The 25133-nt window shown below is 49.0% G+C and overlaps 1 protein-coding gene across 2 annotated transcripts in view; it reads left to right on the top strand.

Annotated features, from left to right (window-relative positions):
• EFNB3 (ephrin B3) overlaps window positions 1-25133 on the top strand; it is a 59395-nt gene that overhangs the window by 17903 nt on the left and 16359 nt on the right. Inside the window, exon 1 of one of the 2 annotated variants that reach the window (XM_087714287.1) lies at window positions 23155-23398. The exons of the other annotated variant lie outside the window; for it this stretch is intronic. Within the exon in view, the coding sequence (XP_087570413.1) occupies window positions 23397-23398 (2 nt within the window). The 5' untranslated portion in view covers window positions 23155-23396. Of the gene's footprint in view, window positions 1-23154; window positions 23399-25133 lie in introns of those variants that run through there. 2 annotated transcript variants of the gene reach the window in all.

Below are 25133 nucleotides of genomic sequence, written 5' to 3'. Positions count from 1 at the left end.
AGAAAAAACAGAAAAAGACAGAGAAAGACAGAGAGGGAAAACAGAGAGAGAGAGAGAAAAGAGAAAGAAAAGACACACACACACACACACACACAGAGAGAAAGACAGAGAAAGAAAGAGAAAAAGATAAACAGAAAGACAGAGAGAGAGAGGGAGAGAAAGAAAGAGAAAAATTTGAAAAGCAGAGAACGACAGAGGGAGAATCTTTTGTAACAACTCCCCAGTCCTTCCATTTTTGCTTAATTCAGCTTTCGATTTAAAAAACAAGAAAAAAGGGAGCTTTTAAAAAGCTCGTAATTCGAGGGTCTCTCTCTCTCTCTCTCTCTCTCTGGGAAAGCTGGAGGGAGACCCTCTAATGGGCTTCAGGTGGGACACATCTGCTCACAGGTGAGACCCGAAGACAGATCCAGCTGCAAACGCCTGCAGAGCCCTCGGCCTGTTCCGCCTTCAGCTGGCTTTTAAAAGTGGGTTTCCTGCCCATTTGGAACCCCCCCCCCAACCACATTATCTTCCTCCCCGCTTTCCCCCACAAAAGAGGAAAGAACGCCCAGAGGCATCGCTCTTAAATATATATAAATAAATGTATATATATATATTTAAAAGCCTTTTTAGATGCTTCCTTCTCTCTTCTTATAAAAGCTGTCCTGGTTTACGAAAATCTAATTTTTCTCTTCTTCTCTCTTTCTGTCTCTCTGTGTGTGTCTTTCTCTCTCTTTCCTTGTCTTTCTCAGTTTTCCTTTCTCTCTCTCTCTCTCTGCTTTCTTTTTCTCTGTCTTTTTTCTCCCTCTCTCTTGACTCTCTCTCTCTCATCTTTCTCTGCTTTTCTTTCTCTCTCTCTCTCTCACTTTCTCTCTCTTCCTTTATCTCTCGCTCTTTCTTTCTCTTTCTCTCTCTCTGTCTTTTGTCTGTTTTTCTTTTTCTCTTTCTTTCTCTGTCTCTCTATCTGCTTTTCTTTTTCTCTCTTTCTCTCCCCTCTTTTTCTCTCTCTCTTTCCCTCTCTCTGTCTTTTGTCTGTTTTTTCTTTTTCTCTTTCTTTCTCTGTCTTTCTGCTTTTGTTTTCTCTCTTTTCTTTCTCTCCGTCTTTTTCTCTCTCTCTTTCCCCCCTCTCTGTCTTTCTGCCTCTCTGCGTGTGTCTTTCTCTCTTTCTCTGTCTTCTCTGTTTTCCTTTCTCTCTCTCTCTCTCTCTCTCTCTGCTTTTCTTTTTCTCTCTGTCTTTTTCTCTCTCTTTCTCTCTGTCTCTCTCTCTCTTTCTCTCTCTCATCTTTCTCTGCTTTTCTTTCTCTCTCTCTTTCTCCCTCTCTCCCCTTTATCTCTTGCTCTTTCTCTCTTTCTCTCTTTCTCTCTTTCTCTCTTTTCTCTTTCTCTCTTTCTCTCTTTCTCTCTTTCTCTCTCTCTTTCTCTTTTCTCTCTTTCTTTCTTTCTCTCTTTCTCTCTTTCTTTCTCTCTCTCTCTCTCTGTCTTTTGTCTGTTTTTTTCTTTTTTCTTTCTTTCTTTCTCTGTCTTTCTGCTTTTGTTTTTCTCTGTTTTCTTTCCGTCTTTTTCTCTCTCTCTTTCCCCCTCTCTCTGTCTTTGTGCTTCTCTGTGTGTGTCTTTCTCTCTTTCTCTGTCTTCTCTGTTTTCCTTTCTCTCTCTCTGCTTTTCTTTTTCTCTGACTTTTTCTCTCTCTTGTCTCTCTCTCTCTCTTTCTCTCTCTCTCGCATCTTTCTCTGCTTTTCTTTCTCTCTCTCTTTCTCTCTCTCTCTCCCTTTATCTCGCTCTTTCTCTCTTTCTCTTTCTCCCTCTCTCTGTCTTTTGTCTGTTTTTCTTTTTCTCTTTCTTTCTCTGTCTTTCTCTCTATCTGCTTTTATTTTTCTCTCTTTCTCTCCCTGTCTTTTTCTCTCTCTCTCTTTCCCTCTCTTCTCTCTCTCTCTCACTCTCTCTCACGAATTTGGAGCTTTAGCTCTTGCCAAAACTATGGCCGTAAATCTACAAAAAAAATTTCATATTTTTCATATGTACAGCAGCTGTATCTTCGATATGCAACCATCTATGTTTTTTCTGAGTTTCGCCGTTTTATCAAAATTTTATTCCAAAAGGCCCTGCTTTTATGGTGACGGACATTGAAAGAAAGAAAAAAATCTGGCGGTGTGAAAATTCCCAGTAAAATTCCAACCCTCGTACGGCGAGTCCTCGGTTAACAACGGTTCATTTACTGATGGTTCAAAGTTGCAACAGCGCTGGTAAAAAGGGACTTAGGCCCGTATTTCACACCTAACGACGGTGGCCGCATCCTCGTGATCACGTGATCAAAATTCGGGGGTTTAGCAACTGACTCGTAGTTATGACGGTGGCAGACTCCCGGGGTCCCGCGATACCCCTTTGGCGACCTTCCGACAAGCAACGTCAGCGGGGACTTTGCCAGATTCACTTAACAACCTGGTGGTACTAATTTGATTCGCTTAACAATTGTGGCAAGGAAGGTCGCAACGTGGGGCAAAGCTTAAGAAGAGAAAATTGAGGCTCAGTTACCGGGATATCAGCCTGGAATGCTACAACCGTCGTAAATAGGAGCCATTTGCTTCCCCAGGAGGTCGCAAAAGGGGTTCACTTGACACTGCAGGACGCGGTGAGCGTCATAAATACGAGTCCATTGCCAAGGGTCTGAATTTTGATCATGTGATGCTGCATTGGTCATAAGTAAATTCACTCCCAGAATCCCCCAGCCAGCCAGCAACTGTGAGAGAGATGGACTTTCAACTCCCAGAATTCCCCAGCCCTTTTTTCCCCCCATTTTCCTGAAGTCAAGATATATTACACCTACCGCGTACCCACCGTCTATTAAGAAAGTTACCCTACGTGGCTGGCTGGGGAATTCTGGGAGTTGAAGTCCACCAGTCTTCAAGGTTGGAGACCCCTGATTTAAGACTTGTGGACTTCAACTCCCAGAATTCCCCAGCCAGCTCTCCACCCCCCACTTTTCTGAAGTCAAGATATATTACACCTACCGCATACCCACCGTCTATTAAGAAAGTTACTCTACGTGGCTGGCTGGGGAATTCTGGGAGTTGAAGTCCACCAGTCTTTAACTTACCAAGGTTGGTGACCCCCTGATTTAAGACTTGTGGACTTCAACTCCCAGAATTCCAGAGCCAGCTCTTTTTTTTTTTACTCTCTTTGCTGAAGTCAAGATATGTTACGCTTCCTGCATACCCACCGTCTATTAAGAAAGTTAGCCTACATGGCTGGCTGGGGAATTCTGGGGGTTGAAGTCCACCAGTCTTTAACTTACCAAGGTTGGTGACCCCTCATTTAAGACTTGTAGATTTCAACTCCCAGGATTCCCCAGCCAGCTCTCCTCGCCCCATTTTGCTGAAGTCAAGATATATTACACCCTCTGCATACCCACCATCTATTAAGAAAGTTACTCTACGTGGCTGGCTGGGGAATTCTGGGAGTTGAAGTCCACAAGTCTTAAAGTGGCCAAGGTTGGAGACCCCTGATTTAAGACTTGTGGACTTCAACTCCCAGAATTCCAGAGCCAGCTCTTTTTTTTCCACTTTGCTGAAGTCAAGATATATTACACTTACTGTATACCCACCGTCTATTAAGAAAGTTTACCCTACATGGCTGGCTGGGGAATTCTGGGAGTTGAAGTCCACAAGTCTTTAAAATGGCCAAGGTTGGAGACCCCTGATTTAAGACTTGTGGACTTCAACTCCCAGAATTCCAGAGCCAGCTCTTTTTTTTTTTACTCTCTTTGCTGAAGTCAAGATATGTTACGCTTCCTGCATACCCACCGTCTATTAAGAAAGTTACCCTACGGGGCTGGCTGGGGAATTCTGGGAGTTGAAGTCCACCAGTCTTTAACTTACCAAGGTTGGTGACCCCTGATTTAAGACTTGTGGACTTCAACTCCCAAATTCTCCAGCCAGCTCTCCCCCCCACTTTTTGCTGAAGTCAAGATATATTACACTTACTGCATACCCACCGTCTATTAAGAAAGTTACTCTACGTGGCTGGTTGGGAATTCTGGGAGTTGAAGTCCACCACAAGTCTTAAAATGGCCAAGGTTGGAGCCCCTTGATTAACACTTTGGACTTCAACTCCCAGAATTCCCCAGCTATCTCTTTTCCCCCACTTTGCTGCAAGATATATTACACTTACTGCATACCCACCGTCTATTAAGAAAGTTACCCTACATGGAATTCTGGGAGTTGAAGTCCACCCGGCTTAAAAGTCACCAACTTTGAGAAACTCTGGTGTAACTGAAGGAAGGAAACGGTCAGACCGTTCCTGCCAATTAGGCGCCCTCCAGATTCTTGGACTACAATGCCCAGTCTTTTCCCAGGCTGCTGGGATTGTGAACCCAAGACCAAGCCAGATGTTCTAACCCTCATCCAGGTGTCCCTTTCCGGATCCCAGAGAAGGAGATGCGGGAGTTTTTCTGCTGAGTGAGCAAAAGAGGTAGATTTAAGCAGTATTTCTGTTTCGCCCTAAGCATTGTCCCAGTTATTGTCGAAATTATCCCGGCCAAAGCAGCCATCACCAAGAATCTACATCAGTGCGAGAAACAGCACAATTGACACACAAAAACACACCGACCTTTAGAAGCGTTCGACATCAGACGCATCAGCTGAGTTTCGCTGAATGTTTTGGAATTTAAACGCCGGTGGAGAAAATGCGGCGTAAAACTTCACCCATCCCTCCCCCGGATGAATTTAAAGCCGAATCCAGCTATACAGGTAGTCCTCGACTTACGACGGTACGTTTAGTGACCGTGGGGAGGTCCGACGGCACTGAAGAAAATATTAACTTACGTCCCCTTTTCACCCTGAGACCGTTGGACGAACTTTCTCGCCAGCGTTGTTCGGTGAATCACTGCTGTGGTTAACGTCGTAATACCCGTTGTTAAGTGAAGCCCGGCTTCCCCGTTGACTTGGCTCGTCAGAAGGTCTCAAAAGGGGATGACGTGACCCTCCCCCTTGGACACTGCAACCGTCGTAAATATGAACCAGTTGCCGAGCGCCTGGATTTTGATTACCTGAACACATTGTTCGTAAGCGTGAAAATCGGGCCTAAGTCCCATTCCCCCCCCCCTCCCATACCGTTATAACTTTGAACGATCGCTAAAAGAAGAGTTGTAAGTCGAGGACTACAAGGGGATAGGAATTTGAGCTCAATTACCCAGCCAACATCGCAACCATCATAAATTCGAGTCTTCTCCTATGGGGATGGCTGCAACGGTTTTCATTGTGAAAAACGATCAAAAGTTGCTTTTCCGGAGTTGCCGTCGTGACTTCGAACAGTCGCTAAAATGAATTGTTGTAAGTCGAGGACTACCAGTAATCTATTAGGATCTGGTCTTTTTTCCTCCCCGAACTTTCTCGCTTGGGTTATAAAATCCATATGTGTCTAAAAGTCCAACAACGAAATGAACTATGTTAGATTCACAGTGATATTCAGCCGGTTCGGCTCGGCTCGGCTCGGCCGAACTCATAGTGGAAATCGGCGACTCGACCCGACTCTATGTCCTATTTAGACACTATTTTAAGCCGCGCACATGCGTGGCAAGACACACGCGCAATCAAAGCACATGCGTGGGACGCCGAGCGCATGCGTGGACTCAGATTGCGAACCGGTAGGGAAAGTAAGTACATACCACGCCTGGTTAGAGCGTGGTGTCGTGTTAACGTATTTTTTAAAAATGGAATTTGTCGTTCTCGCGAGCAAGCGTCGGTTAAGGTAATTTTAGGGTAATTTTATGCAAAATTTTTACTTTTCTTTCCTGTATTTAAGGAATGCACCTCGGCTATGTAGAATATTATCCCTTTTGGGAAAGCTTGTAAAAACGACACGGGGAAGCGATTCGGCCGAGATTTTAAGGGTGAGGTTAAATCTTGAGTTAATTGTACGTCGCGATCGGTGGATTTTAAATGGATTTTTCTAGCGTGTTTTGATTAATTGGAGCTTTTTAATTGCCGAGTGCTCGGGGCTCTCCGAGCCTGCATATTTCCTTGCAAGAGACCTGGTGAGGTCACCTTTTCAGAATTTTCTCTCTATATACAAGTGGTCCTTAACTTACGACCACCGTTGAGGGCAGAATTTCTGTGGTTAACCAAGATGGCTGTTAAACGAATCCTGCCTGAGTTTTTAGACCTTTTTTTTTGCCCCAAATCACTACAGATGCCAAGTAACAGAATAACAGTGTTGGAAGGGACCTTAGAGGTCTTCTAGTCCAACCCTCTGCGCAGGCAGGAAATCCTCTAACAGTGATGGCTAACGTTTTTGCCGTCGTGGGCCGAAAGCGCCTGCAGCGTCCTGGGAGCAAAAATGGGCCATGGGGGGCCCCACACCGCATCCCCCATGCACCCCCTCCAGGCATGCACCCCGCCCCCATCCCCCTATACCATTTTGGTGAATTCTAGAAAGTTTTTGATATAGGTAGTCCTCACTTTGCAACCACAATAGAGGCCAGAATTGTCAAGGGAATTGCCCCCCGAATTTACACCATTTTGGCCATGGTGATTAAGCGATTCACTGCAGTTGTTAAGTGAATCGTGCGGTCATTAAACGAATCCAGCTTGCCTTGTTGAGAAGCGGCTGAGGAGGTCGCAAAGAGCGACCACGTGACCTCGGGATGCTATGACGGTCGTAAAGATATCCAAGCACTTAAATTTTCATCTCGTGGACATGGGGGGTATGTGATGGTCATAAGTGCGAGGACCGGTTGCAAGTCCCTTGTTTTCAGTGACGTTGAAACTTCGGATGGTCAAAGAACGAAAGGTTACAAGTTGAGGGCTAGTTAATCCTCGCATTACGACAGCTCGTTTAATGACTATTCGACGTTTACAAAGTTACAAACCCACCCCCAAAATGCCCGTTTTCCACTCTTATGACCGTCGCAGCATCTTGCAGGTCACGCGATCATAAATTCAGACACCTGGCCAGCTGACTCATAGTTATGACAGTTGCTTCACAACGGCGGCAAGAAAGGTGACAAAACGGAGCAAAAAACTCATTTAACAACTGACTCCTCTGTACGATGGGTTGCACAAATCACGTGATTCCCCTTTTGCGACCTGGAAGCTGAATGGACTGAACGACAACGTTGCCAACTTAACAATTCGCTTCACAAGGGCGGCATGAAAAGATGCTAAAACAGAGGTAAACTCACCGAGCCACTGTTTCACTTAGCGACGGAAACTCGGGCCTCCGTTGCGGTTGTAAGTCGAGGACTGACTGCACACCTAGATTTCTTCTTCTTCTTCGTTGTAGTGGATGTATTTTTCGCCGCACCTCGTCCGATTGTGTTTTGTTTCGGTACTGAAAATAAATATTAAAATTTAAACATTTTTTGGGGGGGGGTGGGATGCGTTCGAGAGTGGGCTTCCTTATCGCTTGGACATCTCTCCCGCAGAATCCAGGATGGGGCGGCCTCTTGTCGTCCCCCCCCCCAACCGAGGATCTTGTCGTGTTTTTGAGTTTGGGAGGGGCAGACGAAGAGAGGAACCGTTTCGGGCATGTCCCCATCATCCCAGCGAGCGAACTGGGGAAACTGGGAAATTGTGCGTTATTTCCTCCGTTGTCCGTGTGCATTCAGATAATTTGCACAATTCCTTTACCTCGCCGGCAATCAGCCACCCGGCCGTTTTGTGGCTTTACCGGGCAATTGGCTTGCCGGGTTCTCTTCCCCTGGTCCAATTACCACTCCATTCTGTCACCCAAGTGGTCAATCATAATCTATTGTGTAGAAAGAAAAGTGGGGAGCGGAGTGGGGGGGGAAGAGAGATCCTTAAGCCCCCCCCTTTCCTGTCGCGCAGCGTTCTCTTATTCTGCATTCTCGCCTCCGCCAGATTTCGAGAGCCCGTCCTGCCCGTTTCTTGGATACCCAGAGACGCGGGGTCAGGTGGACGCCCTCGTGGAAAAGCCCTTTTAAATCAGTCTTCTCTTGTTTAAGATTGTGGCCAACTGGGTGGGGGTGGCCAGCTTGACTCCCCAAACTGCTGGCATGTCTTCGCATTGGATAGACCAGGGCAGCCTCGCTGGCCGGATCCAGGGATGGGATTCAAAATTTTTTAGCAACCGGTTCTCTACTTGGTTGCTGGGTGGGTGTGGTCTACTCCTGCACCATAATAGGGGGGTGCTTTCACCCTCCCCAGGCTCTGGATGCTTTCCTCGACCCTCCGGAAAGCTGAAAACAGCCTCCCCCGGGTCCAGAGACCCTCCGGAGGCTTAGGGAACTTCCGGGAGGCCCGTTTTTCACCCACCCAGAGCCTCCATATGGGCCCTGCACTTACCTGGCATCCAAAATGGGCCGTGTGGAGACTCTAGGAGGAGTGGAGTGGGGCCGGGCGGGGCCAGCCAGTCTTTGCAATTACTGGTTCGGCGAACCAGATGTAAAATTAGGATCCAGTTCGCCTGAACTAGTCCAAACTGGCTGAATACCACCCCTGGCCGGATCGGACAACATCGCGAGCTGGATCCGGCCCGCGGGCCTTGAGTTTGACATTCCTGGGTTATGGGATGTGCCTGCAAAAAATTTAAAATACTGGGTGTTGGGAGTTCAGGCACTGGACGACAGATTTCTGGCTTGACTTCTCCAGAGCGCCTTGCTCGGTTGGAGGAGAGGAGCCCAGGATGATGGTGAAAGTGGTCCTTGATAGCTTGGGAACGGAAGTTTGATTTTATGCCCTTTTTTGTGGCCAAGGTGATGTGAATCACGTGGTCCTTAAGTGAATCACATGGTCCTTAACTGAATCCAGCTTCTCCCATTTGTTGGAAGTTGGCTGGAAAGATTGCCATGACAGTCGTGTCACCCTGGGATTGTTATCCGTTAAATACATACTACAGTTAGTCCTCAACGTACGACCAAAATGTACCACCAACGGCCGTTAAGCGTGAAAAGTGATCCAAAGTCCCTTTGTTCGATGCCGTTGAAACTTCGAACGGTCACTAAACAAATGGTCGTAATTCGAGGACTACCTGGAGTACCAAAGCACCCAGATTCCGGTCCTGAGACTGTGGAAATGTCGGGACGGTCGTAAGTAAGAGAACCAATTGTAAGTCACTATTTCCCGGGTTGTCAAATGTACGGTTGTAAGCCTGGGACTTGCGAATCAAAGTCGGGTCTTATTTTAATGATAAAATTCTTGAGGAAGGAAAGGAGGGAGGGAGGGAAGGAAGGAAGGAAGGAAGGAAAGAAGGAAAGGAGGGAAGAAGGAAGGAAGGAAGGAAGGAAGGAAGGAAGGAAGGAAGGAAGGAAGGAAGGAAAATCTTAGAATCAAAGGTGTGGAAGGGACCTTGAAGGAAGGAACGAAGGAAGAGAGGGAGGGAGGAAAGAAGGAAGGAAGGGAGAGAAGGAGGGAGGCAGGGAGGGAAGGAAAGAAGGAAGGAAGGAAGGAGAATCTTAGAATCAAAGCTGTGGAAGGGACCTTGAAGGAAGGAACGAAGGAAGAGAGGGAGGGAGGAAAGAAGGAAGGAAGGGAGAGAAGGAGGGAGGGAGGGAGGGAGGGAGGGAAGGAAAGAAGGAAGGAAGGAAAGAGAATCTTAGAATCAAAAGTGTGGAAGAGACCTTGTAGGAAGAAACAAAGGAAGAGAGGGAGGGAGGAAAGAAGGAAGGGAGGAAGGAAGGAAGGAAGGAAGGAAGGAAGGAAGGAAGGAGAATCTTAGAATCAAAGTCGTGGAAGGGACCTTGGAGGGCTCCTAGACCAGCCCCCTACTCAAGCAGGAGACCCTACACAGTTTCAGACAAATGGTTGTCCAATCCCTTTTTAAAAGCCTCCATGAAGGGACGCCCATAACTTCTGGTGACAAGTAGTTCCACTGGTTAATTGTCCTCACTGTCAGGAAATTCCTCCTTAATTCCAGGTTGCTTCCCCCTCCTCTTTGGGGCAGCCCCCAAATATTGGAAGACTGCTATCATACCCCCACCCCCCCAAAGTCCTTTTTTCTCTAGAGTGACCAAACGCCATTCCTCCATGTTTTATTCTCCGGGCCTTTAATCATCTTAACTTGCTCTTCTCTGCCCTTTTTCCAAACTCCCAACATCTTTTTTTTATAATTGGATGCAGGATTCTTCTTAAAAATAAAAATGAAGAGAGGTGGAATTAGCCGGCTAGCTAACCTGCAAATCCCGTAAAGCCCTGCGTAGGGGCTCCCTCCGAGAAACCCTTCCGACAAATATCCCTGCAACATGGGATATGTTGGTCTTTCGGCCTTGTGGTGTGAACCCTGCAGGTGTGTGTTTGCTCACCCGCAGAATCTCTGGCTGTGGAGTAAATCCTGGGTAAACAGCTGTGAAGTTAATCCAGGTCTGGTTGGAAATTGATTTTCGTCTCTGTGCGTTTGTGCGGCTGCGGTGAGAAACGTCCCTCCGGGGTCGCCAAAAGCGCCTGGGGAATCCCGAGGGGCCGTACGTCTCCGCGGAAGCGCGTAATCTCTGCGCAAACTGATTCCACCGAAGAGTAAGAGCTGGATCTGTTTGTTAGCTCGGTGGGGCATCGGAGTCGAACTCAGCTCTCTGACCCCCCCCCCACCTCTCCCAGCAGGGCCCCTACATTTGGGTGCGTTGATTGTTCCCAAAGCCTTCGACGAATCCGAAAGATCTCGCCCACCCCACAAACCGTCCGGGATCTCCAATTTAAGATGATAATGGGTTGCAACCAGAGGTGGTATTCAGCCGGTTCGGACCGGTTCCCATGAACCGCTAGTGATGAGGTGCACTCAGAGGTGGAATTCAGCCAGTTCGGACCGGTTCCCACGAACCGCTAGTGATGAGGTGCACTCAGAGGTGGAATTCAGCCGTTTCGGACCGCTTCCCACGAACCGCTAGTGATGGGGTTCACTCAGAGGTGGTATTCAGCCGTTTCGGACCGGTTCCCACGAACCGCTAGTGATGAGGTGTACACAGAGGTGGAATTCAGCCGTTTCGGACCGGTTCCCATGAACCACTAGTGATGGGGTTCACTCAGAAGTGGTATTCAGCCGTTTCGTATCGGTTCCCACGAACCACTAGTGATGGGGTTCACTCAGAGGTGGAATTTAGCCAGTTCGGACCCGTTACCACGAACCGATAGTGATGGGGTGCACTCCGAGGTGTTATTCAGCCATTTTGGACCAGTTCCCATGAACCGATAGTGATGGGGTGCACTCAGAGGTGGTATTCAGCCAGTTCGGACCGGTTCCCATGAACCGCTAGTGATGAGGTGCACTCAGAGGTGGAATTCAGCCGTTTCGGACGAGTTCCCACGAACCGCTAGTGATGGGGTGCACTCAGAGGTGTTATTCAGCCGTTTCAGACCGGTTCCCACGAACCGATAGTGATGGGGTGCACTCAGAGGTGGAATTCAGCCGTTTCGGACCGGTTCCCACGAACCGCTAGTGATGAGGTGCACTCAGAAGTGGTATTCAGCCGTTTCGGACCGGTTCCCACGAACCGATAGTGATGAGGTGCACTCAGAGGTGGAATTCAGCTGTTTCGGACTGGTTCCCACAAACTGATAGTCATGTGGTGCACTCAGAGGTGGAATTCAGCCAGTTCGGATGAGTTCCCACGAACCGCTAGTGATGGGGTGCACTCAGAGGTGTTATTCAGCCATTTCGGACCAGTTCCCACGAACCGATAATGATGGGATTCACTCAGAGGTGGTATTCAGCCGTTTCGGACAGGTGCTCACGAACCACTAGTGATGAGGTTCACTCAGAGGTGGTATTCAGCCAGTTCGGACCTGTACCCACAAACCGATAATGATGGGGTTCACTCAGAGGTGGAATTCAGCCATTTCGGACCGGTTCCCACGAACCGCTAGTGATGGGGTTCACTCAGAGGTGGTATTCAGCCGTTTCGGACCAGTTCCCACGAACCGCTAGTGATGGGGTTCACTCAGAGGTGGTATTCAGCCAGTTCGGACCTGTACCCACGAACCGATAATGATGGGGTTCACTCAGAGGTGAAATTCAGCCGTTTCCCACCGGTTCCCACGAACCACTAGTGATGAGGTGCACTCAGAGGTGGTACTCAGCCGTCTCGGACCGGTTTCCATGAACCGCTAGTGATGGGGTTCACTCAGAGGTGCAATTCAGCCGTTTCGGACCGGTTCCCACGAACCGCTAGTGATGGGGTTCACTCAGAGGTGGTATTCAGCCGTTTCGGACTGGTTCACATAATATGTATCCAATTGTGGTTCGCTTACTCTCTTCTAATCCCTTCCTCTGCAATCTCTCCATTCTAAGGGGTAGGAGGGGGAAAAAAACCCAGGTATGGTGGCTGGGGAATTCTGGGGTCTTACTAAGGCCTGGTAAAGAGGTACTAACACTTCACGTGATCTTGATTCTATCCCTCTGCTGTTATATATCACACGAGGTTCTTTGTTTCTATCGCTCCGGAAGTGTTTTGAGCGTCCATATCCTACAGATTTAGGATTTGCTCCTGGAGGAATAAATGAAAATAAAAAGGAGAAGCTTAAGGGAAGCCAACCGAAGTTGGCAAACATAGAACTCGTAATATCTGAGAAGTGTGTTGTAACTCTGAGGTGTCTCTCTGTCCAGAAATTTGGCAAGAGACATGGGTGGTGTGCGTTCTCTGGTTGGGAGCATTTTCCCATGGAGTTGCCGTTGCGACTTTGGGAGAAGTCCGCGGTATATCCTCCGTCTCCAGCCCTCCTGATTATTTCGAATAGAATCACAGAGTCGGAAGGGACCTTGAAGGTCTTCTAGTCCAACCCCCTTCTTAAGCAGGAAACCCTACACACCGCTTCGGACAAATGGTTATCCAACATTTTCTTTTAAAAAAAAACTTCCAGTGTTGGAGCATTCACAACTTCTGGAGGCAAGGAGTTCCACGGGTCAATTGTTCCAACTGCGTGTTTCCCACAAACCAGTTGGGAAGTCGTTCATGGAGCTAGTCCTCAAGAAGTAGTCCCCGCCGTACGACCGCAACGGAGCCCCCAAATTTCTGTGGCTAAGGAAGACGGCGGGGACGTAAATTCTGCCCCCTTTCACACAAGCTTTCTTACCAATCGTTGTTAAGCGAATCGCATCCCCGTGGAGTTTGCTTGTCGGAAGGTTGCAAAAAAGGGGATTGCGTAACCCCGGGACACTGCAGCCATCATAAATGTGAGCCGTGGGGGTGCTGCAACGGTCGTAAGTGTGAAAAGTGGATGTAAGTCATTTTTTTGAGTGTCGTCGTAATTTCAAACAGTCACTAAGCTAGCTGTCGTAAGTCGAGGACTACCTGTATTGAGGCACTTGAAGCTGTTGAATTCTTCGCTGGGAATTCTAAGCTGGACCACAGATAGTCCTCGACTTACGACGGTTCATTTAGTGACCGTTTGAAGTTATCACATCACTAAAAAGGGGGACTTACGGCCATTTTTTCACACTTACGACCGTTGAAGTGTCCCCCGCAATCACGCTTGGCAGCTGTCTCATCTTTATGACTGTCGCAGTGCCCCCCTTTTGCGACCTTCTGACCAGCCAAGTCAATTGGGGGAAGTCTGATTCGCTTAGCAACCTGGTTGCTAACTTATCGGCACCAATGATTCACTTAACAACGGAGCGTCCGATTTAACACCTGCCGTGATTCACTTAACAAACATGGCAGGGAAATTTGTCACCGGAAGGGCCAGACGTCGCTTAACCAACGTCTTGCTTTGTCGTTTCGGGCTCCATTGTCGCCGTAAGTCCGAGGACTTTACCTGAATTTGCAAATTGGGACGACGAGGCTATCGTGGCCGTCTCGTTCCAGAGGCCGGGAAAAACCTCCCAAAAAATGGAATTTCCCGAATCACCGGGAAGATGCTTTTAAAATGCCAGGGGGAAGCATAAATCCGTCGTAAAATTGAGTCATGGGGATGTTTCCCAAGGGTTTTTAAAAATTTTTTTTACTTCCTGGTGCCATAAATTTTGCAATAAAGCTGTATGACGAGCCTGGTGAATTCTTTCTTTCTTTCTTTCTTTCTTTCTTTCTTTCTTTCTTTCTTTCTTTCTTTCTTTCCTTCCTTCCTTCCTTCCTTCCTTCCTTCCTTTAATTCTTTCTTTCTTTCTTTCCTTCCTTCCTTCCTTTAATTCTTTTTTTCCTTCCTTCCTTCCTTCCTTCCTTCCTTTAATTCTTTCTTTCCTTCCTTCCTTCCTTCCTTCCTTCCTTCCTTCCTTCCTTCCTTCTTTCTTTCTTTCTTTCTTTCTTTCTTTCTTTCTTTCTTTCTTTCTTTCTTTCTCTCTTTCTCTCCCTCTTTCTAAGCCGATGAATTTTTCTGGCACAGCCACGCCTGGAAAAGGCCTAGAGCTAATCTCATTAACTCCTTTTATTTTATTTATTATATATATTTTTTGCGATGTTTGTGTGTGTGTGTGTGAAATATGGTAACCAAGGGCTTGAATCCGGAACGGGCTTCCCCGTGTCTCTGTTTCGTGACGGGTCTGCCATAAAAACGTGGCAGGCATATGCCCACCCCCCCACCCCCAACAGCCTTTGCAAATTTGAACAGCCCAGAGTCGGGAAGGGGGAAAAAACGAGGATCTTGCAATTTTTGACACCGTTCAGACATGCAAATATATGCAGCAAGTGAAGCTGACTCTCAAGAATGAAGAGACTTGCCACAAACTAAACCAGGTTGGCTCAAGGTTTGCTCCCCCCCACCCCACCCCCGGGCAGAGGAATGTAACATCTGGCACATCCACAGAGGTGGCTCCGGGTTCGAGGAAGCAGCCATTTTGGAAACAAAGGCAGGGTCAGCCCCCCCCCCCCGTCCCCCCCAGGAGAATTATTTGGCGTTTGGGATTTGCAAAGTGGCAAAAGTCTCGGCAAAATCTTTGGTTTCTGTTTTCCGCCAGGCTGCCAATCCATCCGGAACAGGATTTCTCAACTTTTTGAGATGGGTGGACTTCAACTCCCAGAATTCCCATGCTGGGAAAAAGGCTCGTCTGGGACTTTAAGTCCATGCTTGCTGGCTAGAGAATTCTGGGAATTGAAGTCTATGCCTGCTGGCCAGGGAATTCTGGGAGTTGAAGTATATAAATGTAGTGTAGAGAATTATAGCAGCTGAAGTGCAATCCATGCTAGCTAGGAATTCTGGGAGTTGAAGTTTGCTGACGTTAGCTGGAGAATTCTGGGAGTTGAAGTCCACCAGTGTTCACTGAAGAATTCTGGGAGTTGAAGTCCATGCCTGCTGGCTAGGAATTCTGGGAGTTGAAGTCCGCCGTTATTCAATGGGAATCCATGCTAGCTAGGAATTCTGGGAGTTGAAGTTTGCTGACGTTACCTGGGGAATTCTGGGATTTGAAGTATATAAAATGTAGTGTAGAGAATTATAGCAGCTGAAGTACAATCCACGCTAGCTAGGAATTCTGGGAGTTGAAGTCTGCCGTTATTCAATGGGAATCCATGCTAGCTAGGAATTCTGGGAGTTGAAGTTTGCTGACGTTACCTGGGGAATTCTGGGAGTTGAAGTCCACCAATGTTCACTGAAGAATTCTGGGAGTTGAAGTCCATGCCTGCTGGCTAGGAATTCTGGGAGTTGAAGTCCGCCGTTATTCAATGGGAGTTCTGGGACTTGAAGTCCATGCATGCTGGCTAGGGAATTCTGGGAGTTGAAGTATATAAATGTAGTGTGGAGAATTATAGCAGCTGAAATACAATCTATGCTAGCTAGGAATTCTGGGAGTTGAAGTCCACCAATCTTCACTGAAGAATTCTGGGACTTGAAGTCCATGCCTGCTGGCTAGGGAATTCTGGGAGTTGAAGTATATAAATATAGTGTGGAGAATTATAGCAGCTGAAGTACAATCCATGCTAGCTAAGAATTCTGGGAGTTGAAGTCCACCAATCTTCACTGAAGAATTCTGGGAGTTGAAGTCCATGCCTGCTGGCCAGGGAATTCTGGGAGTTGAAGTATATAAATGTAGTGTAGAGAATTATAGCAGCTGAAGTGCAATCCATGCTAGCTAGGAATTCTGGGAGTTGAAGTCCACCAATCTTCACTGAAGAATTCTGGGAGTTCTTCCATGCCTGCTGGCTAGGAATTCTGGGAGTTGAAGTCCGCCGTTATTCAATGGGAGTTCTGGGACTTGAAGTCCATGCATGCTGGCTAGGGAATTCTGGGACTTGAAGTATATAAATGTAGTGTGGAGAATTATAGCAGCTGAAAATACAATCCATGCTAGCTAGGAATTCTGGGAGCTGAAGTTTGCTGACGTTAGCTGGAAAATTCTGGGAGTTGAAGTCCACCAATGTTCACTGAAGAATTCTGGGACTTGAAGTCCATCCATGCTGGCTAGGGAATTCTGGGACTTGAAGTATATAAATGTAGTGTGGAGAATTATAGCAGCTGAAGTACAATCCATGCTAGCTAGGAATTCTGGGAGTTGAAGTCCGCCGTTATTCAATGGGAATTCTGGGACTTGAAGTCCATCCATGCTGGCTAGGGAATTCTGGGACTTGAAGTACATAAATGTAGTGTGGAGAATTATAGCAGCTGAAATACAATCCATGCTAGCTAGGAATTCTGGGAGTTGAAGTCCGCCGTTATTCAATGGGAATTCTGGGAGTTGAAGTCCATGCCTGCTGGCTAGGGAATTCTGGGACTTGAAGTATATAAATGTAGTGTGGAGAATTATAGCAGCTGAAATACAATCCATGCTAGCTAGGAATTCTGGGAGTTGAAGTCCACCAATCTTCACTGAAGCATTCTGGGACTTGAAGTCCATCCATGCTGGCTAGGGAATTCTGGGACTTGAAGTATATAAATATAGTGTGGAGAATTATAGCAGCTGAAGTACAATCCATGCCAGCTAGGAATTCTGGGAGTTGACGTTTGCTGACGTTAGTTGGAGAATTCTGGGAGTTGAAGTCCACAGATCTTAAGGCTGCCCTGCTTGCTGGCTGGGGGGGGGGAGGGATTCTGGGAATTGAAGTCCCCCCCCAAATCTTAAAATGCCGTAAATTGAGACACGCTGCTCCAGAGCCATTCCCATCCCTGGGAGCTCATCCTGATCTCAAGACCAGTCAGGCTCCCTTCTCCGCCCCCGTCCCGGCTCCCTCCGAACCCATCATCCTCATCATCATCGGAGCCTCTTAAGGGCTTAAAACCACCCTGAAACCCGAGGGTTGGGCCTGGCACTCCACCCAAGCCGCCTTTCGCCCTGGCGCTGACGGTTACTGCCCCGGGCTGGGAATGACGTTGAGGAAGGAGGAACCAACTTCGCCCCAAAAAACTTCGCCTTTCCCAAAGTCCCTTCCGCCTGCCCCGTGCTGATTCTAACTGGTGGGCATTCCAGGGGGTCTCCAAATTCGCCCCCTAACCCACCGATTTTGGGGGGGGGCTGAAAGTTGGCAGAGCAAAACTGCTCCCCACCCCTTAATCAAATCATGCTTGGAAAATAATAATAATAAAAAAATCAGGATTTTCTTCTTCCTTCCTTGGCATCGTCACGCGTTGCCCATATCTCCCCCCCCCTCTTTCCCTCCAGAGTTGGGCATCTGGAGACGACGTTGTATGGCGTGATTCCCCCCCCCCCCCAAAATGCCAACCCATGTCAAATAGGGCTGGGCAAGACAACTTTGGAGAGCCTGGGAAAAATCAGATTAAATCTGGAAGCAGACAGGGAGATGGAGCGGTAGGCAGAGGGCTTGGCACGCATCCAGGCACCTTCTGTGCCTTCTGGGGAGGGGGTGGCACTTGGGTCTTGCCCCCCTGCCACATACACACACAGGAAAAAAGAAGGGTCCTCACTCATCTGTCCGGGATGAGCTTGGGGGGCTGGAGAGGGTGTAAGGAGGGGGAGAATGGTGGCATCCTTGCCAGTCGCCCAGCCTGGCTGCATTGGGGTGCCCGTCGGCCTTTTCCATCTGGGAAACTGAGGCAGCGGCGGTGCGCCAGGGAGCAGGAGGAGCAAGGCTGGGAATGTTGCCCCAGGAGAAGGAGTGGGGGGCAAGTCGAGGCTTGGGAAATCCCGGGGAATTGGCACACAGGTGTGCCCGTGTGTGTGTGTCTGTCGGAGCGAGGCAGGGAAATGGTGCCAAGGAAGAAGATGGCGGCTTTCCCCGTTGGCTGGGCCGGGAGGGTGTGGGGCAGGAGAAGGAGGTTGTGGGGAGGGGGGGTGCCAGAGGGAGACCCTGCCCAGGCACAGGCTGGGAGTGGGAATAGATGGGCACCGCAAAGGGGCTGCTCCGGAAGGGATAAGGGGGGGGGCTCCGCGTCCTTTATGTTCTTCTCAACAGCCCTGCGAGGTAGGGGAGGCTGAGGAGGCGTGTCTCGCACTCGGCATCGCCTTCTAGACCTCGGGACCTCCAGGGGTGGGGATGATGGGTTCCCTTCCTTCCTTCCTTTGAATCCATCCATCCTTCCTTTGCATCCTTCCTTCCTTCCCTCCCTCCCTCCCTTTCTTTCTTTCTTTCTTCCTTCCTTTGCATTCTTCCTTCCTTGCTTCCCTCCTCCCTTTTTCTATCCTTCCTTCTTTTGCCTTTCCTCCCTTCTTCTTTCTTTCTTTCCTTCCCTCCTTCCTTCGCATCCTTCCCTCCCTCCCTCTTTCTTTCCTTCCTTCATATCGTTCCTTCTTTCCCTCCCTCCCTCTTTATTTATTTATTTTTTTTCTTCCTTCTTTCTTTCCCCTCCCTCCCTCTTTCTTTCTTTCCTTCCTTCCTTCTTTCCCTCCCCTCCCTCTTTCTTTCTTTCTTTCTTTCCTTCCCTCCCTCCTTTCTTATTTCTTTCTTTCCTTCCTTCCTTCTTTCCCTCCCCTCCCTCTTTCTTTCTTTCTTTCTTTCTTTCCCTCCCTCCTTTCTTATTTCTTTCTTTCCTTCCTTCTTTCCCTCCCTCCCTCTTTCTTTCTTTCCTTCCCTCCCTCCATACATATTTCTTTCTTTCATTCCTTCCTTCTTTCCCTCTTTCTTTCTTTCTTTTTTTCCTTCCTTCTTTCCCTCCCTCCCTCTTTTCTTTATTTCTTTCTTTTCTTCCTTCTTTCTTTCCCTCCCTCTCTTTCTTTCTTTCCTTCCTTCCTTCTTTCCCTCCCCTCCCTCTTTCTTTCTTTCTTTCCCTCCTTCCTTTCTTATTTCTTTCTTTCCTTCCTTCCTTCTTTCCCTCCCTCCCTCTTTCTTTCTTTCCTTCCCTCCCTCCTTACATATTTCTTTCCTTCCTTCCTTCTTTCCCTCCCTCCCTCTTTCTTTCTTTCCTTCCCTCCCTCCTTACATATTTCTTTCCTTCCCTCCCTCCTTTCTTATTTCTTTCTTTCCTTCCTTCCTTCTTTCCCTCCCTCCCTCTTTCCTTCCTTCCTTCCCTCCTTACTTCTTTCTTTTTTTCTTTCCTTCCTTCCTTCCTTCTTTCCCTCTTCCTTCCTTCCTTCCTTTCTTTCCTTCCTTCCTTCCCTCCCTCCCTCTTTCTTTCTTTCTTTCTTTCTTTCTTTCTTTCTTTCCTTCCTTCCTTCCTTCCCCATTCCTTCCTGCAGTTGCTGAGAGTGAAAAAAATGAGTCCTAGGTCACCTTTTTCCCCAGGGCCGTTGTCAATTCGAACGGTCGCTAAGTGGACGGTCGTACGTCGAGGGCTGCCTGTGGCAGAAGAGAAGGGAAGAGGAGCCTAATCAAATGCCAGGCAGGGATTGGTTCTGGCTTCATTCCCAATATCCCTTCCCAGCCCTGGAAACGGAGGCAGTGGTGGGGGGGGGTCTCTGAGCATGCACAGAGGGCCTCCCTTGACCTCGGGGTCTTTAGTTACCCTGGGTGTGTTTGGGGGTCCCAGGGGCCCCTCCGTGCTGGGGAACTATGGGGCCCCCACCCCCACGGCTTTTGGGGCAGGGGGCGGTCAGGGGGCATTCATGGTTTGGCTCAGGGGAAGCTGGTGAAGCCACCCGGATGCCCCCCCCCCCCCGTCTTCTCTCTCGCCCCCCCCCCAAACAAATGGGAATTAGCGTCTCAGCCCAGCGAGCTGGAACGGGACAGAGTCAGCCGGAGGGTCACGCGGGGGGGGGGGGGCAGGGCGAGAAGGGGGGGGGGGACTCTCTCTAATATTTAACCAGAAGAGAGATTAAATTCCTGCTTGGCCTTGGAGGGAGGGGGGAGATGTGAGGAGGGGGGAGGGGAGGGAGGGAGGAAGGAAGGAAGAGAGAAGGGAAGAAAGAAAGAAAGAAAGAAAGAAAGAAAGAAAGAAAGAGAATGATGAAGGAAGGAAGGAAGAAAGAAGGAAAGATAGACAGAAAGATAGAAAGAAAGAAAAAGGAAGGAAGGAAGGAAAGAAAGAAAAAGAAGGAAAGAAAGATAGAAAGAAAGAACGAGGAAGGAAGAAAGAAAGAAAGAAAGAAAGAAGGAAGGAAGGAAGGAAGGAAGGAAAGAAGGAAACAAGAAAGATAGAAAGACAGAAAGAAAGAAAGAAAAAGGAAGGAAGGAAATAAAGAAAAAGAAGGAAAGAAAGATAGATAGAAAGATAGAAAGAAAAAGGAAGGAGGGAGAAAAAAGAAAGAAAGAAAGAACAAGGCAGGAAGGAAGAGGAAGAAATAAAGAAAGAAAGACAGACAGAAAGAGAGAAAGAAAAAGGAACAAATGAACGAAGGGGAGGGGAGGAGAAAGAAAGAACGAACGAGGAAGAGGAAGGAAGGAAGGAATAAGAAAGAAAGAAAGATAGAGAGAAAGATAGAAAGAAAGAAAAAAGAAGGAAGGAAGGAAAGAAAGGAAGGAAAAGAAGGAAAGAAAGATAGAAAGAAAAAGGAAGGAAGGAGAAAGAAAGAAAGAATGAGGGAGGGAGGCAGGGGAAGGAAGGAAGAAAGAAGGAAATAAAGAAAGATAGAAAGACAGAAGGATAGAAGGAAAGAAAAAGGAAGGAAGGAAGGAAAGAAAGAAAAAGAAAGATAGATAGAAAGATAGAAAGAAAAAGGAAGGAAGGAAAGACAGAAAGAGAGAAAGAAAAAGGAATGAATGAACGAAGGGGAGGGAAGGAGAACAAAAGAACGAATGAGGAAGGAAGAGGAAGGAAGGAATAAGAAAGAAAGAAAGAAAGAAAGAAAGAAAAAAGAAAGGAAAAGAGAAAGAAAGGGAAGGAGGGACGGAAGGGAGAAGAAAGGGAGGAAGGGATAGGGAAAGGAAGGAAGGAAAAAGAAAGAAAGAAAAAGAAGGAAAGAGAAAGAAAGAGAGAAAGGAAGAAAGAGGAAAAGAAAAAGAAGAGAGAAGGGGAAGGAGAGAGAAAGAAAGGGAAGGAAGGAATAGAGAAAGGAAGGAAGAAAAAAGAAAGAGAGAAAGAAAAAGAAAGAGGAAATGAGAAAGACGAGAGAAAGGAAGGAAGAAAAAGAGAAAGGAAAAAGGAAAAGAAAGAAGGAAGGAAGGAACCGAGGGGGAGAATGTGTAGTTGCAAAGGGACCCCCTCCCCAAACCTCCTTGGGCCCCCCAGCCTGATTGGAGAACAGTCAACCGAGACCCTCACTTGGGGGGGGGGACCTTTCCATCTGGGCCAAGCAAGCATCTCCCCCCCCCCTGACCTTGGGGCTGGGACCCCTCCCTCCCTCCCTCCCTGCCGGAGGGCTCTGGGTGAGGAGGGGTGAGGACCCTAGGGAGGACAGGAGGGCCCAGTGGTCAGGTGCCTGGCGGGGGGGACGGTTCCCGGGGGCTGGAATTTGACCCCCCACTCCGGGGGTCCCGCTTGGGCCGGGGAGGCGTCCCCTCCGGTCCCCTCCCTCCCCTCCCCGGGGCTCCTTAGCTCCTTCCCTGGGCTGTCACTTTCCATTTCGTCTCCTCCGCCCCCCTCCTCTCATTCCGGCAGAGCCCCTGACCCCTTGGCAGGGCTGGGGCAGGGGGCCGGTGGGGAGGGGAGGGCCAGGGCATCGCCTGGGTACCGTAGCCCCCTCCCCAACCCGGCCAGTCCTCCCTCTGGGCCTCTCCATCAATTAGCAACCGCTCCATCATTAGTTACTCTAGCAACTGGCCTGCGGGCAGGGGGCTCCGGGGAGGGGAAGGGGGCTCCTTAGCGTGTTGCATATGTGTGAGTGGCTGGGAGGGGCTCAGGAACGGCTCCGGGGAAGGGAAGGGGGCTCCTTAGCATGTTGCATACGTGTGAGTGGCCGGGAGGGGCTCAGAAGTGGCTCCGGGGAAGGGAAGGGGGCTCCTTAGCGTGTTGCATACGTGTGAGTCGCCGGAAGGGGCTCAGAAGTGGCTCCGGGGAAGGGAAGGGGGCTCCTTAGCGTGTTACATGTGTGTGAGTGGCCGGGAGGGGCGCAGAAGAAGCTACAGGGAGGGGAAGGGGGCTCCTTAGCGTGTTACATGTGTGTGAGTGGCCGGGAGGTGCCCAGAAGGGGCTCCGGGGAGGAGAAGGGGGCTCCTTAGTGTGTGCATACGTGTGAGTGGCCAAGAGGGGCAGGGGGCTCCTTAGCATGTTGCATGCGTGTGAGTGGCCGGGAGGGGCACAGAAGGGGCTACGGGGAGGGGAAGGGGGCTCTTAGCGTGTTGCATACGTGTGAGTGGCCGGGAGGGGCTCAGGAGCGGCTCCGGGAAGGGGAAGGGGGCTCCTTAGCGTGTTGCATACGTGTGATTGGCTGGGAGGGGCGCAGAAGGGGCTACAGGGAGGGGAAGGGGGCTCTTTAGCATGTTACATGTGTGTGAGTGGCCGGGAGGTGCCCAGAAGGGGCTCCAGGGAGGAGAAGGGGGCTCCTTAGTGTGTGCATACGTGTGAGTGGCCAAGAGGGGCAGGGGGCTCCTTAGCGTGTTACATGCGTGTGAGTGGCCGGGAGGGGCACAGAAGGGGCTACAGGAGGGGAAGGGGGCTCCTTAGCATGTTGCATATGTGTGAGTGGCCAGGAGGGGCTCAGGAGCGGCTCTGGGGAGGGGAAGGGGGCTCCTTAGCGTGTTACATGCATGTGAGTGGCCGGGAGGGGCTCAGAAGCGGCTCCGGGGAAGGGAAGGGGGCTCCTTAGCGTGTTGCATGTGTGTGAGTGGCCGGAAGAGGCTCAGAAGGGGCTTCAGGGAGGGGAAGGGGGCTCCTTAGCATGTTGCATGTGTGTGAGTGGCCGGAAGAGGCTCAGAAGGGGCTTCAGGGAGGGGAAGGGGGCTCCTTAGCGTGTTGCATGTGTGTGAGTGGCCGGAAGAGGCTCAGAAGGGGCTTCAGGGAGGGGAAGGGGGCTCCTTAGCATGTTGCATGCGTGTGAGTGGCCGGGAGGGGCGCAGAAGGGGATTTGGCGGAGGAGGGGAGCCCCTCTGGATCAGCCCCCCCTCCCAGCCTGAAGTCTAAGGGTCAATACAGTCCTCAACTTACAACAATTCATTCAGCGACCGTTCGAACACCTAGAAATGCCAATCAACTCCAAATGCAAGCTTTATTTCTCAGTCCAAGGGATCCGATCCCAACTTTAAAAGGAATGAGCCGCATGGTTGTTAAGTGAATCTGGAGTCCCCCCCCCTCCTTGGACTTTGCTCGTCAGATCCCGGGATCCCCGAGACACCGTGACCGTCGTAAATGTGAGTCCGTGGCTAAGCGTCCAAATTTTGATCGCGGGAGCGTGGGGAATTGTGGAACTACGGGTGAAAAATCAGTCGTAAGCCAATTTGGTCTAGTGCTGTTTTAGCCTTCAATGGTCACTATACGAATGGGTTTGTAAGCCTTCAATGATTCTGTAAGGGGTCATAGGAGCAGGGGGTTGGACTGGATGACCTCCAAGGTGCCTTCCCACCTTGTTTATTCCGTCATTCTGTAAGGGCCTCCTGCTTGAGAAGGGGATTGGACTAGATGACCTCCAAGCTCCCTTCTGACCCTCTTATTCTGTGATTCTGTAAGGGTCTCCTGCTTGAGAAGGGGGTTGGATTAGATGACCTCCAAGGTCCCTTCCAACTCTGTCATTCTGTCATTCTGTAAGGGCCTCCTGCTTGAGAAGGGGGTTGGACTAGATGACCTCCAAGCTCCCTTCCAACCCTCTTATTCCGTGATTCCGTAAGGGTCTCCTGCTTGAGCAGGGGGTTGGACTAGATGACCTCAATGGTCTCTTCACACTCTGTCCTTCTATGATTCTATGAGGACGACCCGTTTATTAAAATAATTTTTCCTTGCTGTCCTTTGGCCAACTCATTTTAAATGTTTTGTTTCCTTTTGCCGTCTTAGCGGCGGCTAGTGCAGGCAGTCCTCGACTTACGACCACCATTGAGTCCCAAATCTATGTCACTAAGCAAGGCAGTTGTTACGTTTTGCCCCATTTGGTGACCTTTCTTGGTGCAGTGGTTAAGGGAATCACCGTTGTTGTTAAGTGACCAACATGGTCATTAAGTGAATCAGTGTTTTTTCCCCATGGACTTTGCTCATCAGACGGTCGCAAAAGGGGACGGGTCCTGCGATCGTCATAAATACGAGTCAATTGCCAAGCACCTGAATTTTGATCACGTGACTATGAGGGAGGCCGCAATGGTCGTAAATGTGAAAACCGGTCGTAAATGTGAAAACCGGTCGTAAGTCACCTCTTTCAGCCCAGTTGCAGCTTTGAACGGTCACTAAATGAATCGCTGTAAGTCGGGGACTAACTTTAAATCTTTTCCCAGAGTTTTCCCAGAAATCCCACTTCCTTTACAGTCCAGTCCTCGACTTACGACCACAATTGAGGCCAGAATTTCCCTTGGAAAGGAAGGAAGTTGTTAAGTGAGTCGCACCTGATTTTATGACTTTTTTGCTAGATAAATGAATTCACTGCGGTCGTTAAGCGAATCATATGGTTGTTAAGCGAGACCGGCTACTCTCCTTGACTTCGCTTGTCGGAATCCAGCTGGGAAGGTTGCAAAATAGCGACCACGTATCTCTGGGACATTGCAATGGTCGTAACGATGAGTCAGTTGCCAAGAGCCCAAATTTTGATCCTGTGCCCATGGGGATGACTGCTGTAGTCATAAGTGTGAGGACCGGTTGTAACTCACTTTTTCCAGTGCTGCTGTAACTTGGAACGGTCACTAAGCAATGGGTCGTAAGCCGAGGACTAGGCTGAACAACTGCCTTGCCTTGAAACTCTGGTTTCAGTTGTGGTCGTAAGTCGAGGACTCGCTGAAAAGGAAGAGGGTTTCCTTGGAAATAAATTGTCGTTGTAAGTCGAGGACCAGCTGAAAAGGAAGAAGGCTTCCTCAAAAAATAAATTGTGGTCATAAGCTGAGGACTTGCTGTAAAGGAAGACGGCTTCCTTGAAAAGGAATTGTGGTCGTAAGTCGAGGGAAGGTGAGA

Source organism: Thamnophis sirtalis, unplaced genomic scaffold (assembly GCF_051295495.1).
Source record: "Thamnophis sirtalis isolate CommonGarterSnake01/CBP01778 unplaced genomic scaffold, rThaSir2_p1.2 scaffold_4, whole genome shotgun sequence".
Lineage (NCBI taxonomy): Eukaryota > Metazoa > Chordata > Lepidosauria > Squamata > Natricidae > Thamnophis > Thamnophis sirtalis.
Note: the sequence above shows the minus strand (reverse complement) of the source record. Positions and strands in the feature narration are given on the sequence as shown.